The following is a 16,183-nucleotide window of genomic DNA, read 5'->3' on the forward strand; positions in this document are numbered from 1 at the left end:
AACAGTTGTCTTCTTTGTCAATGTCAACATGAGTAGTATCTTCATCTTCCATCCTCCATAGCTTCCGCCTTTGCCATGCTCTAGATTCCGCATTTCTAACAAGATTCAGAGAGATGGCAGACCAGGAGCTGTCTTGGTCTTCGTCAAGGCGCTCTGCTAGATCTGCTTCAACACAATCGGATGCTTCGGCTTCGAGCAGATGAGCTCGACACTCGCGACTTGGGCCAGAGGGAGGGAGTGCATCGAGATCAGGGGGATGCTGCAGAGATACAGAGACAGTGAGCCCGCGATCGACACGGGATACAGGTGCGACTCCTCGCTCTCGTGGCCCTTCCAGGGAGCGTGCCTCATGCCCAGGTGGATGTTGTGGAGACACGGATGCGGTGTCTCCGTCTCGTCGTTTAGCTGGAGCTACGTCACCTCACGGATTTGTCACACCTGTGGGGACGTCTACTCTAGTTACTCCGGCTTTTGCTCAGTCGTTAGCAGGTGGTACCCCTGTGGATGCCACTCCGAGAGATATTACCCCGGTCGGTACACCGGATGCGCAGGATCTCCTGGATATGCCCAGGAGCATGGACGCAGATGGGAGAGGACCCATCTTAGGTAGACTCCAGGGGGTTATGGATATCTAGTCGATAGTAGGTCAGGAGCCATCATCATGAATGATGAGGGGAGGAGGGCGATGGCTCGCATGAGAGAGTTGTGCCAACAAAATTTTCAGCACAACGTCTTGAATCATTGGAAGAACATACCGGAGGGGAGCAAGGACTACATAGTAGCATCCTTGCACGAGGAGTTTCTGGTGCCAGCCTCAGTAGATAGATTCTCTACGGGCTGGATGATGGATTGCATGCGTGTATACATGTCACATAGACAATCCAACGCACGCAAGGCAATTAAGAGTGGGGCTGCAAAGCCCGAGTGGTTAGATGTAGATGACTGGTGCCGACTGAGGGAGGATACTACAGATTCTCCAGGACGTTGGAGTCAGCAGCGCGAGGCGGCGAGGGCACGACTTGAGGCCGGAGTGGTCTATCATCTTGGGAGTGGTGGCTACATGACATATTTGGAGGACTTTGTAAGTTTTTTTTTTTGTTTTGCTTGTTTATTTCTTTGAAATATTCTTTGTACTGACAATCATGTTTCTAACAGTTAGCATTTTGTTTTCTTTGCAGCACTCCATTACAAATCGCGATCCGACTAGCCTTGAGACTCGATATGTAGAGAGGCACGGTCTCACTACATTGATCGACCAATTGTATAGACGCGGCGGCCCTGTAAGTCACTCATCTTTCTTGTCCGTAGTTACCATGAGACATTTGAATGCATTATTGTATGGTGGACTGATGTGTTCTTTCTTTTTCTGCAGAGTCCGTTCGATGCTCCTTTGCGGCGGGATGAGCTTTCGGGGACGAGGATTTGTAGCTCGCCCTGGGATCCCTGGAGCTCATACATCTTTATTTTTGAGTCGCCTGATCTATGTAGACATTTTCTATGTATTAGTGATATCCTGTCATGATTGTACCAATCGCTTATTATGCGATCATGTATTTATTTAATGTATCAGTTTTATGATTTCAGTATACATTGTTTTTATTTGCAAGTGCATTGTACACAGTAGTGCAGAAACTATTTTGTATGGCTCTCATAAAGCACACAGTGCTATATTTGCCACAATTTTTTTCCCTTGTTACCGTCGCTATTAGCGTCGCAAATTTTACTGCTCGCGTTGTTATTGGCGTCGTTATATACGTCGCAAACCGTCGCTATCAGCGTCGGTATCAGCGTCGATACTGATAGCGACGGTAATACCGACTGTTCTATGGCGTCGCCAATAACGACGCTTTTTGCAAAGACGGGGGAAAATTTTGTTATTTGCATTTTCGTCGCTTTAAACGTCGATATAAGGCCTATATATTGTAGTGCTTGTTCACGTGTGCTCTCTTCAAACTTTTAAACAGACCCCTGTTTCCAAGTGGGATGCATGAAGGTGTAGTTCATCATATTACACATAATTGGTTGTCCTAACTAAGAATGCACAATATCATTTACAAAATGTCAAGCCAATCCAGAGTTTTGTAAGATGTTGTCAAGATGATTTGATGATTTTAGTGATATATTTTCCATTTTATGCATCATAAATCACCAAACAAAGATACAAAGAGATCTTAGCTTTATTGTTGCTTGTCAAGATCCCTAATTCTATGAGATATTCCATGCCTTGAAAAAAATTGAAAGTATCCATTTTGATTGGTCTAAATAGGATGACCACCTAAGTCCACATGGTTTTCTTATGATTGCCAATGCATTGTCATGATACATATGCATCTAAAATTACACATGCATAGCATGATGTCTCATTGTCTTTATGGTAAGCAAAATAGGTCTACGCATAAGAAATCAGGTAGGCCACGGATGAGTGAGCCCTTGGCATTGGTGCATTCCGATGTTTGTGGGCCTATGCCTTGCATGTCTATGGGTGGCGCGAAGTACTTTGTTACCTTCATTGATGATTTTTCTAGGAAAGTGTGGGCTTATCCCATAAAGCAAAAGTCCGATGTCTTGGAAGTCTTTCAGCGTTGGCTTGCTCTTGTTGAGAACCAGACTAGATATAGGCTGAAATGCCTTAGGACTGACAATGGCGGAGAATATGTCTCAGTAAATGTAGACGGGCAGTGGAAAGGAAGCTAGAAAGATAGAAGGACAATGAAAAAAAGGGCCTAGGCCACGGCCGACCATGTAAAAAAGGGGATAAGGGGATGAGCGCCCAAAAGGGATTTAGGGTTTTGTATATAAAGTTGAAAAGTGAATGAGAAGCTCATTCTTGTGTGTGGTTAAAAGTGGCTCTCCTCTTCTTCTTGTTCTTGTTCTTGCTTGCTTGAGCTTGTGCTTGAGAGAGGGAGTGTGAGGGAGTGAGGGAGTGAGTGTGTGAGGGTGAGGGACCGGGGAGGAGAAGCTCTCCATCTTCTTCTCTTCTCTTCTCTTCTCTTCTCTTGCTCGCAGCGATGGAGCTTGGAGCGTGGATCTTGAGGATGGAGCTTGTTTGAAGCTTGCACTTGGATCATGGAGCTATCGGAGTGCGTGGGAGAGGAGGTAACTTGATCGGCACGGAGGTAAGCTCACTACACCTGTAGATATGGATGGTGCGTCGGCTATGTGAGAGGTAGCCATTAGTGCTCGGCAGCGGTCTATGGGTCTTGGCGGTTGAGTGAAAGCTCCCACACCCATCTTTTTAGATTTGACAAGCATGTAGCCTGAATACGCCTCTTCTTCTTCTCCTTCTTCTTTGCCGAGAAGGAAAGAGTTATTAGGCTAGAGGTCATGGTGATAGGGCAAGTAGAACCCTATCTAGGTGATGGCTGCGTGATGATGCTGAGGCTGGGCGAATGGACAGACAAAAAAAAAAGATGCAAGAAATGGCGAGGTAAACGCAACCCCTCCAATGTTGGTTGAGGCACGAGCATGGTTGAGGAATGTCGAGGGGGCAATGTTTCGGCCTTTCGGCCCGCCGAACAAATTTGTGATGATGGCCCGTCAATCCCCCGTATCGATCGGGGCATAGCCAGTGGTACTTCATATCCCTACTAACACTCCTTTTCTAGCTGCCCGACCCCCAATTTTGGGCAGGGTTCCAATGCCCTGTTGGGTTTACTTTGGCCAAAAAGCAACGGCCTAGATTGTCCCTGTGATCCACGGTCACCCTGCACCATGGATCCCGACTCTCGCTGCCTTGTGGCACATAGTGCTGAGGGGGTGGACCTTGCCCCATTGTTGGCCTATGGTCATTTGCTAATAAACTAACGCCGCTCACAAAAGATTCATCTATCCAGGCTAGGCATTGTTAGCACATATAGGTCGCAATGCTTGCACCTTCACATTTTTTTATGTTCACATCCACTAAGGGTGGTTACACACAACCTCGGATGGCCGGGGTTATGTGCAAGTTGTCAATTGCTTTGCTTACACACTAAACTACACCCAAAAGTTACATCAAAAGAGGCTTGGCCCAATGGTAATGAGATTAATGTGAGTGGGGATTGGTGGGGGCTCAAATCTTGTCAGTTGCACAATTCCCTTTTTTAATAAATGTGTTGTCTTCTTGTGCATTAGGCACGCTCGAATTTCAGGACAGGGGAGATCCCCCACCTAGAAGTGACTGCTGACCGCGATATAATCGGATCCAATGACCTGTTGATGCGTACTGCGACATACGCCTCTTTTTCCACCTCCTGTCCATCCATAGTCCAGTGTGTAACCAGCCTAAGTGTAGTTTCCCTTCGTGTCAGAAATTGAGTTGATACTTTTTGAGTGTGCCAGAATAGGAAAAGTGTCTAACTAGTAACTACACCACAAGGATAATCTATCGAATATATTGACTCTGTTTTTCTTCTCCCTTATTCCTTCATAACTATTCCTGCTAGAAATTTCAAGTCAACATGTAAGAAGCCTATTCGCACAAGGAAAAGTTGGGTATTAATTAGCAAAGTTTACATGTTCGCACAGCTGAGGTCGCTAGTGCTTTGCCCTGAAATCGGAGCTAAGCCTAGGATTTGTAAGGCAAAGTTTGCCTAAATCTACCTAGAGAACTGGCTATGGACTGTTATTTTGTTTTTTCATTTGGGCCTATGTATAATTTTTCATATGGCAAGAGAGTTTATAGAAGGTTGATATAGGGAACATAATTCAAACTTTGAAAACTTTGGCAACTTAGACTGATACGATGGTGAATGCACGAAAATGCAATACATGGGGACATAGCACGCACTAATATATAGCAAGTGGAAGATCTACATAATAGGGTCAAGCTTAAATTATCTCCAAAGAATCCTTATGACCATTTCTCAAAGTTTTGCAAAGACAAATACATTTAATAGTGATTTCTATTCACATAAAGCCAATCATGGCATGCATATTATCCTTGTACACTAAGCCTATAACGTTAAATAAATCTCTCTCTCTCATATAGCACTTGGTATTAGAGCAACTCTAGCATGGAGCATACTAGCTCGAGAGGGGAGTAGGCTCATAGATACACAAAAGATCCTACCATGACATGATGTGCAATGCAATGCGATGACCTTGACGTGACACAACACGACATAACACCCCACATTGCAACATTCCCCCAGGGCGTGATACATGCTGAAAATTAAAAGAGAACCTAATGTGCCAATAAAGTTGAGAGGGAGTTGTGCTGTGATAGGGACGCATGAAATATCATCCAAATGACAACATGGAGGGATCTAAAGCTATGAAAGGATGCTTCTTTTGAAGAGGAGGACAAGTTATGTCAATGGCTCAAGACCACTACAAGAAGAAGAAGTTGTAGCTCAAATAGGTGAAGCAAGCATGGAAAATGATCAAGGAGTTGGAGAAGACTCGGAAAGGAACATATGTGTTGCGCAACTTGGAAGAGAAAGCTGAAGAGTTGGATGAAGACTTGGAGAAGGTTGACTACTAGTTGATCATGGTGCAAGAAAGAGCTAGGTTATGGCAAGTGAAGATGTCTTTAGACCTTGACATAGAGTTGTAAGGAGAATTTATGCTAAGGTGGGATTGGGAGATGACCTCTAGATTTGAAGAAGCCAAAAAGTGAGCTAAACCGTATTTGAAGTAGTTGAGGACCAAAAGAGTCCAAGAGTTGAAGAATAGATTGAAGCTAGCCAAGAGAAGCCAAAGGAAATGCAAGAAAAGAAGAAATGGATAATAGAAGAAGATGGCTTCTTGTTAGATGATGAAGAAGAAGAAGACAAGGGAGAGAATGAGCTCAACCCTAATCTTGGAACACCTCATCTTCAACAAGAAGAAGATGAATACTAGTAACTAGGAGCCAATGCTTACTACCCCAAGGATAAATACCTCTACAATGGATACCCCCCAAAAGAAGGAGAATACTACTACCTTGAAGTCTACTCCATCAACTATCACCTAAAAGGAGATTATTTCTACAATGACTACTACCTTGAAGGAAAAGAGTACTACCCCTACCCAAAAGAATGCCAACCCGAAGGAGGTCAAGGAGAAGAATACTATGTAAAAGGATAAGGATGGAAGGTGGATGTGAGTTCAAAGATAGAAAACATTATGAAGGAGTTAAGATACAAGAAAGAAGATGAAGATAGGTGGACATGTTAGAAGGATGAGCCCTTATACCCACATAAATTGCAACCTAACTATAAGAAGAACCTGTGTTAGAAAAGATAGAGTTTGAAAAAACATTATGAAAGAATTAGGATACAAGAAAGAAGATTAAGGACATGTTAGAAGATGAGCCCCTATACCCATAGGTTTGTTGAGATATCGAGCTCCACTCGTGATACGCCAGGGTGACCGTTGTATATTTATGTCACCGACTTGTCAGTTGCAGACGCGGTTGGTACACCGCCCATGAATAATAGCTACATGATAGCTATCCTTATCTACTCTAGTTCGTGGCTCAGTTAGTATGCCACCTTAGTTAGTTGAGTTTGGTTTGAGACCCATATATAGGGTTCTTCTATTTCTTTGTACTTGAGTTCTTTTGGCTTACACAACTAAGAAGAGGAAAACTGTTTTCAGCCTCCACCCTTGTGTGTCTTCCCCCATTGTGCAAGGGCTTTAGCCCTCGGCGACCTTGTTTTTTTGATTTGAGGCCATTTCGGGGCCTGTTTTGCAGACGGAAGTTTTCTGCACGCACTCAAGAAAAGGCTCAGTTTCATGCTGTGCGACCACTGTTCTACAGGTCGGTGAAAAGTTACTGTAGAAATTGCATCGTATGCTTGTGCGCAGAGACATTGGGAGTTTCAGAATCATCCTTGGTTCCTGTTTATGCAAAATCGTCACTAGGAAGTGACTGTGTGGTCAAATACCACTTTCGCCAGTTTTGCAGATTTGCCCTTGTGAGGGTGAAGCTGTGTTTTTTGCAGTGACAGAATTTCTTGCAGTATTCTGTAATGGCGTCTGATTCTCTTTCACAGATTGTCACTGAAAAGCTTGACAAGAACAACTTCCAGGCATGGAAGTTTAGAATGACGAATTTCCTTATGGGAAAAGGATATTGGGAATTTGTTGCAGGAAATGAAGAAGAACCAGTTCTTCCTGATGTTCCCAATCAACAACAAATGCAGGCATTTAAAACATGGCATGAGAGAGCCAGGAAAGTTATGTATTGGCTGTCTATCAGTATTTCAGACTCTATGATTGTGCATATTCAGGATGCAAGTACGCCAAAGGAGGCATGGGATACTTTGTCAAAAATGTATAGCACAAATACGCAAGCCAGGAAAATGCAGCTCAAGCAAGAGTTGCATAATGTGCAAAGAGAAAGTATGAGCATCAACGACTACCACATGAAGGTGAAGAAGATTGCAGATGCACTTGCTTCCATTGGGTCGCCAGTGGAAGATGATGATTTAGTTTCCGTGACCTTGAATGGTCTAGGAAAGGATTATGCACAGTTTCGGACATCCATTTCAGTTCGTGAAAGATTTCCTGATTTTGAGGAGTTGATTGCTCTTCTAATTTCTGAGGAACAGAGAAATGGTGGTGCATCTTCTTCAGGAGGAACTTCAAAAGAAGCTGTCTTCTACTCAAATGCTGGAAGAGGTAGAGGCAGAGGTAGAGGAGGCCGATTTGGAGGCCGTGGCAGAAATCAGAATATGCAGCCAACTCAAGAAAACCAGTCCTATGGAGGAGGACGTGGTAACTCTAGAGGCAGGGGGAGCCAAAGAGGTCGTGGTGGATGGCAAAGAGGCCAAAATGCAAACAGTAATGTTGAATGCTACTACTGTGGTAAAATGGGTCATATGGCTAAAGACTGCTATAAAAAGCAGAATGACATCATGAATGGAAAACTGCAACAAGGGAATTATGCATCTTCTAGTAGACAGGGTGATGACAGAAATGAGCATTTGTTCATGGTGCAGCACATGAACAATTCTATGACAAGTGCAGAAGAAAGCAATGATGTATGGTATGTTGACTCAGGTGCATCAAACCACATGACAGGTCATGCAGAATGGATGGAGGATGCAAGGAAAATGGAAAAACCAGGATTTGTGGAGACTGGTGATGATACTGCACATCCTATTGTGCAGATTGGAAAAATTCCCTTGTCTATGCAGGGTGGGAAAAAGAAATACCTGTCCGATGTATTTCATGTCCCGAATATTACCAAGAATCTGGTTTCAGTTGGTCAAATGGTTGAACAGGGCTTGCAGGTCAGATTTAATCCTCATGGATGCTTTGTTGAGGATATGAAAAATAAAGGTCGCTTGATAGCAAAAGGAAAGAAGAAGGGCAGAATGTTTACATTGGATGCAGACATGTCTGAATTGAGTGCAGCAATGTTTGCACATGGGACCGGTGTAGTTGCAGATATTGATATCTGGCATAAACGCATTGGTCATGTTAATGTACAGCGACTTAAATCAATGCAGGCCCAAAATATTGTTGCAGGATTGCCAAAATTCAAGGTTGCAGAAATGCATAAGGTATGTGAAGCCTGTCAGTTTGGAAAACAGGCAAGGAAACCATTTCCTAGACATGTTCAAGAGAGTGAGAAGCCATTGGAATTAATTCACTCTGATGTGTGGACAACTAAAGCTGCATCTCTTGGAGGCTGTCATTATTTTGTCAGTTTTATTGATGACTATAGCAGAAAAGTTTGGGTGTATTTTATGAAAAAGAAAAGTGAAGTTTTTGGGCATTTCAAAACTCTTAAAGCTATGGTTGAAAAAGAAACAGGCTTGCAGATAAAATGCCTAAGGTCAGATGGAGGGGGAGAGTACCTCTCAAATGAGTTTGCAAAGTTCTTGCAGGAGCATGGCATAAAGCAGCAATATTCATGCAGTTATACCCCACAACAAAATGGAATTGCAGAAAGGAAAAACAGGCATATTGGAGAGGTATCTCGTGCCATGCTCAATGAAAAAGACTTGCCAGATTTTTATTGGGCTGAAGCAGTTGCTACAGCAGTCTACATAATGAACAGGACTCCCACTGCAGCAATACATGGAATGACTCCAGAGGAGAGGTATACTGGTAGGAAACCAGATATTTCTCATTTGAAAATTTTTGGTTACATTGCCTATGTACATGTGCCAGATGAGCTGAGATCCAAGTTGGATCCAAAAGCTGAGAAGTGCATCTTTATTGGTTACTCTCTGCAGCAAAAAGGGTATAGATGCTATAACCCTTCTACTCGTAAGTTTACAGTGAGCAGAGATGTTGTTTTTGATGAGATGAGTAGCTGGTATAAACCAGTAAATGTGATTGATGATGAAGATGCACAAAATGGTAATGCTACACAGAATTCACAGCAGCAGTCACAAAATATTAGTGGACCTGGAGCGTCCTCTAGCAGTGGTTCACATTCTTCGCCATGGACAGGCAGATTGAGATCAGGAGAATCTTCTCAAAGCAATGCAGATAGTGGTATGCAGGTATCACGAAAAGGAAAAGAGAAGGTTGATCAGCCCATGTTTGATGTGAATGCAGGTCACTCTTATGTGGATGGTGAATCCAGTGGCTCAGAACAGAGCATTGATGATGAGTTGGGTATTCCTTCTATTGTTACACCTGGAGTAAGGAAGACCAGGGATGTTTTGAGAGCACCTGGGAGTGAACCTACTTTGCGCAGGTCTACAAGAGCTAGGTATCCTGTGGATAGGCTGAAATATGATGGATTTACAGCCATTCACTATGCATATATGGTCAAAGTGATACAGGAACCAGAACCCACATCTTTTGAGCAAGCCATGGGAAAAGAAAAATGGGAGAAAGCCATGGATGAAGAAATGGATGCCTTGGAAGCAAATGCTACATGGGAGTTAGTACCTTTGCCTAAAGGTAAGAATGCAATTGGCTGTAAGTGGGTTTATAAGGTGAAGCACAATGCTGATGGTTCTGTGAACAGATACAAGGCAAGATTAGTAGTCAAGGGGTATACACAAACATATGGCATTGACTATGAAGAAACATTTAGTCCGGTTGCAAGGATGGCAACCGTAAGAGCAGTCATTGCTATGGCTGCATCAAAGGGATGGTCTTTACATCAGATGGATGTAAAGAATGCCTTCTTGCATGGTGATTTGCAAGAAGAGGTCTATATGGAGCAGCCACCAGGTTATGTGCATGCTGTTCATCCTGAGTTTGTTTGCAGGTTGAAGAAAGCCTTGTATGGCTTGAAGCAAGCACCTAGAGCATGGTCTGACAAGATAGGACAGTATCTTGTCACTATTGGCTTTCAGATTTCCAAGGCAGATTTCTCACTTTATGTGAGAAAAACAGAGAAAGGTATTATGCTGCTTGTCATTTATGTTGATGATTTGATTATGACAGGTGACAGTGATGAAGATATCCTTCATGTGAAAATGCTATTGAAGCAGAAGTTTGAGATGAAGGATTTGGGAGAGCTGCGTTATTTCTTGGGCATTGAGGTGATTAGATCACCAAGTGGGATACAGCTCTTGCAGAGGCAGTATGGATTGGACATGCTGTCCAAATATGGGATGACAGGCTGTAAGCCTATTTCAGTTCCTTTGGAGCAAAATGTGAAGCTGAGCACAGATGCAGGTGAGCTTCTAGAAGACCCTACTATGTACAGACGCATAGTAGGAAGTTTGATTTATATGACTATTACCAGGCCAGATTTGAGCTATGCTGTTGGATTGGTAAGTCAGTTTATGCAGGCTCCAAGGAAACCACATTTGGATGCGGCTAGACGCATACTTAGGTATGTGAAGTCCACATTGCAGTATGGACTATTTTATGAGACTGGGGTTCAGATACAGTTGCATGGATACACTGATGCTGATTGGGCTGGTAGTATTTCTGATAGACGATCTACCAGTGGATATGTATTCTCTTTTGGGAGTGCTACAGTCACTTGGAGCAGCAAGAAACAGCCTACAGTTGCCTTGTCGAGCACAGAGGCTGAGTACAGGGGTGCAGCAATGGCTGCATGTGAGGTAGCTTGGTTGCATAAGCTACTTTATGATATGCATCAGTCTACAGATGGGCCAGTTGTCATTTATTATAGGCTCAATGGTGGGTGAAGGTCCATACCCCCGAAAAACTAAAACCTAAGCCTCTTCCTTTTTTACATTGGATAGGAAAAAAGTCTTTAGGATTCTCCCAACGGGCTAATAGAAGTATTCGGGCCAGAAGAATGCACAGGCTAATCGAGCACGAGGAAAAGTATGAGGTCTGACAACGATGAGGGTTCTATTCAACAGCATTAATGGAGTATCGCGTGCAACTTCAGCTTATCCTGCGAGCAATCGAGTCTGTCAGCTGCCAGGGTAGGACCATATTGATATCTGCTCATAATCGATAATCAATTTAAAGACATTGCATCGTGTAGTGTGCAGTGCATTCCTCACTGGCTTTTATAGCTTATCAGAATCAAGTATCTGTACCAAAGCAGTCATCTAGTCATTCTTTGAAAAACATTAAAATTATTATTCTATGGTTTAGTTGTTTTATTTGCCAGTGCTTAGCTTGATTCAATAGCACTGTTACACAGGTTTGTGATCTTCACAGGATCTGGCATCAAGGCTGGCACAACCATCTTTGTGTCTTCTTTCAGTGGAGATATCATAGATCAGTCTCAGGAAATTCTGTGTCCTTGTGCTCTTCTACAGCCCTCTTGTGAAGAGAGACGAGAGGCATTGCAAACAGATAATTGCTTAGTCCATGCAAGTGTTTTGGTTTCTTTGAACTTGTATTTGTCTCTTTTGCTGGGATGTGTTAACAGGAATGACCTCGAGGAGGGTCGGCGAATTCATGCTCATATTGTGGAAAGAGGATTGAATGTCAGTACACGTTTAGGCAACAGCTTGCTTGACATGTATGCAAAGTGTGGTAGTATGCAAGAAGCCGAACAAGTTTTTCACCACATTAATGATAGAAATGTGGTTACTTGGACAATGATGATTGTTGGACATTCCAAGGCTGGGCAGCCAGAGGAGGCTTTCCAACTTTTCTGGCAAATGAAACATGAAGGCTTGCAGCCAGATGAGTTTACCATGGTGGGTATTCTCAGTGCCTGTGCTGCCTTGAAAACAATAAAACGGGGAAAAGAAATACACAGTGAGCTTCAAAATAGTGGCCTGGAGTTGAATGTTATCGTGGGAAACACTTTAATGGACATGTACACTAAATGTGGCAATATAAATGAAGCAGAGCAAGTTTTCATCAACATGTTCAAGCGAGATGTAATCTCATGGTCTACCATGATTTTAGGTTATTCACAGGTAGGTTTGTGTGATAAGGCCTTAAGCTATTATCGAAGTATGCTAGATGAAGGTATGAAACCTAATACTACTGCACTTATAGGAACTCTTAAGGCATGCATTCTTTTGGAAGAACTAGAGGCTGGTAGGATAATTCACATTAGCATTTTAAAAAGTATGGCTAAGTTTGAAGTTACACTTGGAAACACTCTTATTGACATGTATACAAAGTGTGGGTGCATGATGGATGCTAGAAGAGTTCTTGACAGGATGGCTAATCAGGATACTGTTTCTTGGAATATCATTATTTCAGGCCATACTCAGCAAACCGAGGATGATGTAGCGTTTAAAGCATATCTAGAAATGGCTGAGCAAGGAGTACGTGCAAATGCAGTAACCTTCACTAATGTTCTGAAGGCTTGTGCCAATCAGAGTTCCCTACTTCAAGGCAAGTGGCTTCATGCTTGTATAGTTAGGAATGGGCTGGAGTCTGACTTGTTCATAGGCAACTCACTTCTAGACATGTATGCTAAATGTGGATCTATGGAAGATGCTTGCAGGTTGTTTGACAGGCTGGACAAAAGAGAGGTTGTTCCTTGGAATGCAATAATTGTGGGTCACACCCAGCATGGGCTTGGTGACAAGGCTTTAAAATTCCTGCTTCAAATGCTATGTGAAGGAATCATTCCAAACGATGTTACTTTTTCCAGTGTTCTTAAAGGATGCGGCAGCTTGGAGAACTTGCAAGAAGGTAAACGTTTGCATGCTTTACTGATAAATAACAGCTTTGATTCTGTCCTTGTAATACAAAATGCACTCATGGACATGTACTTTAAATGTGGGAATATATCAGCAGCATCTGATGTGTTCAATTCTATGTCGGAGCAAGATTTGGTCAGCTGGAATGCAATGATCACTGGATATGCAGAACATGGACTTTCAGCTGAGGCTTTCCGAGTGTTTTGGGAGATGCAAAGCAAAAATATCAATCTTGATGAGGTTTCATTTCTTGGAATTTTGAAGGCATGCCAATCCTCAGCAGACCTGAGTCGAGGTAAATATATTCACTCTCTTATTCTCAAAAGTGCAATGAAGAACAATGCCTTGGTACTAAATAGCCTGGTCAACATGTACGCTAAATGCGGATGCCTTGAAGGAGCCCGTCAAGTATTTGATGTATTGCCAAGAAGAGACTGGGTTTCATGGACTGTAATGATCACAAACTATATTGAACATGAGAACTATAAAGAGGCATTAAATATTTTTAGCGAGTTGATCCAGGAAGGAGTGGACGCAAAGGAGGAAACATATGTCTCTATTTTAAGGGCATGTTCGAGTCTGGCAGCACTAGAGGCGGGTCAGAAAATCCATTCGCAGTTTGTGGAGAGCGGTCTTAACTCTCACCTGATTGTGGAAGGCCACCTTGTAGACATGTATGCTAAATGTGGCAGTTTAGAAGATGCACAAAACGTTTGTGTAAAAATGTCTGAGAAAGATTTAGGTTCATGGACCAAATTGATTGTGGCCCTTGCACAACATGGGAATAGCAGCCAGGTCCTTTGGATTTTTGATCAGCTGCTAGATGAAGGCGTGAAATTGGACAATGTTGCCTTTCTTGGCATATTTAAAGCATGCAGCAACTCTGGACTCTTGCACGAAGGTTGCCAGATCTTCAACTCTATGCGATATGACCATGGAATTACACCATCATCTGAGCACTGTGCCTGCATGGTCGACCTTTTGTGCAGATTGGGACACTTGGAGGAGGCAGTTGAGTTCCTTGAGAGAATCCCATTTCAACCAACCAGTCTAGTCTGGACAACTCTGTTAAATGCTTGCAGGGTGCATGGAAATGTGACTCCGGCAAAACTTGTGGCTGAACAGGTTCTAGAGTTGGAACCTGAAAACATTGGAGCATTGTTGACTCTTGTAAATATCTATTCTACATGTGAAACATTGATAAATGAACCTAGGAATGAACAAGATTATGAGTGGCAGGCCTTTTTGGGAAGTGCACATTAAAGATGCATCAAAGTGCCTGCTGGGCTTGTGAGCATTTACATCAGGCGCCTTGACGCAACATTGTCAGTTGGGCATTCTGGATGGATGACTGGCCTGACATGCACTGTATATAGAGTGAAAACTGGATCTCGTTACAAGTTCGAAACTGGTGCTATTTACAGTGTGGTGGACAGATGCAGCAAGTAGTTTTCTAAGAGATTGGAACCCTCCCAGGTGGTTGCAACCACCTTGTGAACTACACCTTGAAGCGGCCTAGTGATTTCAAGATAAACACACTACTTTCCAGGTGGAGTTTGAGTACCATCAGCCCGACCTTGTGAACTACACCTTGAAGCTGCCTAGTGATTTCAAGATACACAGACTACTTTCCAGGTGGAGTTTGAGTACCATCAGCCCGACCTTGTGACCTTCTACCAATGAACCAGTGCTAGAGCCAGTGGATGATACCAACCTACAGCTTGTAGTACAACGCACAAGGCACTTGTAGGAGGGAACAATCAATATTTATTGCAGTTCGAAAGATACCCTGTTGACCTCAGGCACTATGGTTCAATGAAGCTCAGTGGCAAAAGCTGCAAGGGACCTCTGCCTCTTCAAAGAGGCGATGCGGCTACACATACAAACATATCAGTGCCAGCACAAAGGCATACAAGACCAAAGGCAGGTGTGCGACCTGGAGCGTGGGCAGCAGCAGCGATGTCATTGCAGGTGAGACCTGCCATACAAGTGAGGTTTTGCGATTGAGGAGCGGGATGACGCATGTATGGAGCTTGGCATCGCGTTGAGGTCCAAGAGGCAAGTGGGACTTTGAGGGAGTAAGCTTCGTGTGGTTGCATGGCCTACATCGGGGTGTGCTTGTTGTGAAAGCGTAGCCCCACCTCTGCCTTCCTCCCATCGAGGGATTGCCTAGGCTAGAGCTTACCGGATCCATGAATGGTATAGCTAGCATGACAAAGCGCAGGGAACGCCTCCGTTCTTGTGGCATCTGATTTTGTTGTCGGGACAAGGATGTCCTGCACATTAACAGTGAATATGGAAGCTAAATCAAGGGACGCAACGGAACGAGCCAATCACACAGGTGGAAGCCATAACCAATAGGCCAGCCACAAATGGCCCTTGTAGGCTTCATCAAGAGGTGATAGAAGGAGCCACTCATCAAGAGAGCAAGCGAAGATGACCTAGGGCTGGCCACACATGGCCAGTTCATACTAACCACCATTAGTACAATACCTGGTGGAAACCACCCTCGTATCCACTAATTATATAATACACTAGATTGTGTATACCTTTCTTGCCACTTGGTAATGCAACCATTAGCTTCTTGCTATTTGGTACTCCCATCTCTTTTGTTTGTGGAGTGTGAGAGACATTGAGTATGAGAGGGTGAGGTAGTGAGTTTGAGTGTGAGAACATCTTCTCCATGTCCTCTCCTCTTCTCTCCTTCAATGTACTTAGCATCACGACGTAGTTGAGGAGTGAGTGGCACGATCATGGAACTTGGTGTGCAGCTTTGTATCTCATTGAGGACTAAGAGGCAAGCCTCATGGGGATTTGAGATGGTAAGCTTTTTGCGGTTTCATATACTATATCGGGGTGTGCTCTTTGTGGGAGAGCAAGGGCAGCCCCACCTCTTTTTCCCTTCCATCAATGAATTTCCTAAACTAGAGGCCATGGTATCTATGAATAGGATAGATAACATTGTGTCATGGTATCTATGAATAGGATAGCTAACATTGTGGAATAGAGGGAGCAACTCCATTCTTCTTGGCATTTGGTTTTGTTTGCTAGTCATGGAAGAGTGAGCCAATGATGGGCCATAACCAAGAGAGTGGCCATGCATGGCCCATGTTGGCTACATCAAGAGGTGCAAGGAAAGAAGCCACTCGATAGGGAGCAAGCTAAGATCAATATGACATTGCCTACTAACCAATAGGCCAAACACA

At 43.5% G+C, this 16,183-nt stretch overlaps 1 protein-coding gene across 1 annotated transcript; it reads left to right on the forward strand.

Annotated features, from left to right (window-relative positions):
• Positions 1 to 11,028: 11,028 nt before the first annotated feature.
• LOC148022203 (pentatricopeptide repeat-containing protein At2g33680-like) lies at positions 11,029 to 15,574 on the forward strand. Its single transcript, XM_087696814.1, has 3 exons — positions 11,029 to 11,285; positions 11,510 to 12,969; positions 13,072 to 15,574. The coding sequence occupies exons 1-3, from the start codon at positions 11,200 to 11,202 to the stop codon at positions 14,238 to 14,240; spliced, it is 2,715 nt and encodes a 904-aa protein (XP_087552940.1). The 5' UTR covers positions 11,029 to 11,199; the 3' UTR covers positions 14,241 to 15,574.
• Positions 15,575 to 16,183: the final 609 nt, after the last annotated feature.

Source organism: Lygodium microphyllum, chromosome 17 (genome assembly GCF_053477565.2).
Source record: "Lygodium microphyllum isolate KBCC chromosome 17, Lygodium_microphyllum_v1.1.10, whole genome shotgun sequence".
Taxonomy (NCBI): Eukaryota; Viridiplantae; Streptophyta; class Polypodiopsida; order Schizaeales; family Lygodiaceae; genus Lygodium; species Lygodium microphyllum.

Coding starts and splice junctions, on each gene's coding strand:
- LOC148022203 (XM_087696814.1), top strand. CDS start 11,200: ATGAGGGTTCTATTCAACAGCATTAATGGAGTATCGCGTGCAACTTCA. Junction 11,286..11,509: donor CGAGTCTGTCAGCTGCCAGG/GTAGGACCATAT, acceptor ACTGTTACACAG/GTTTGTGATCTTCACAGGAT. Junction 12,970..13,071: donor CTTGGAGAACTTGCAAGAAG/GTAAACGTTTGC, acceptor GGAATATATCAG/CAGCATCTGATGTGTTCAAT.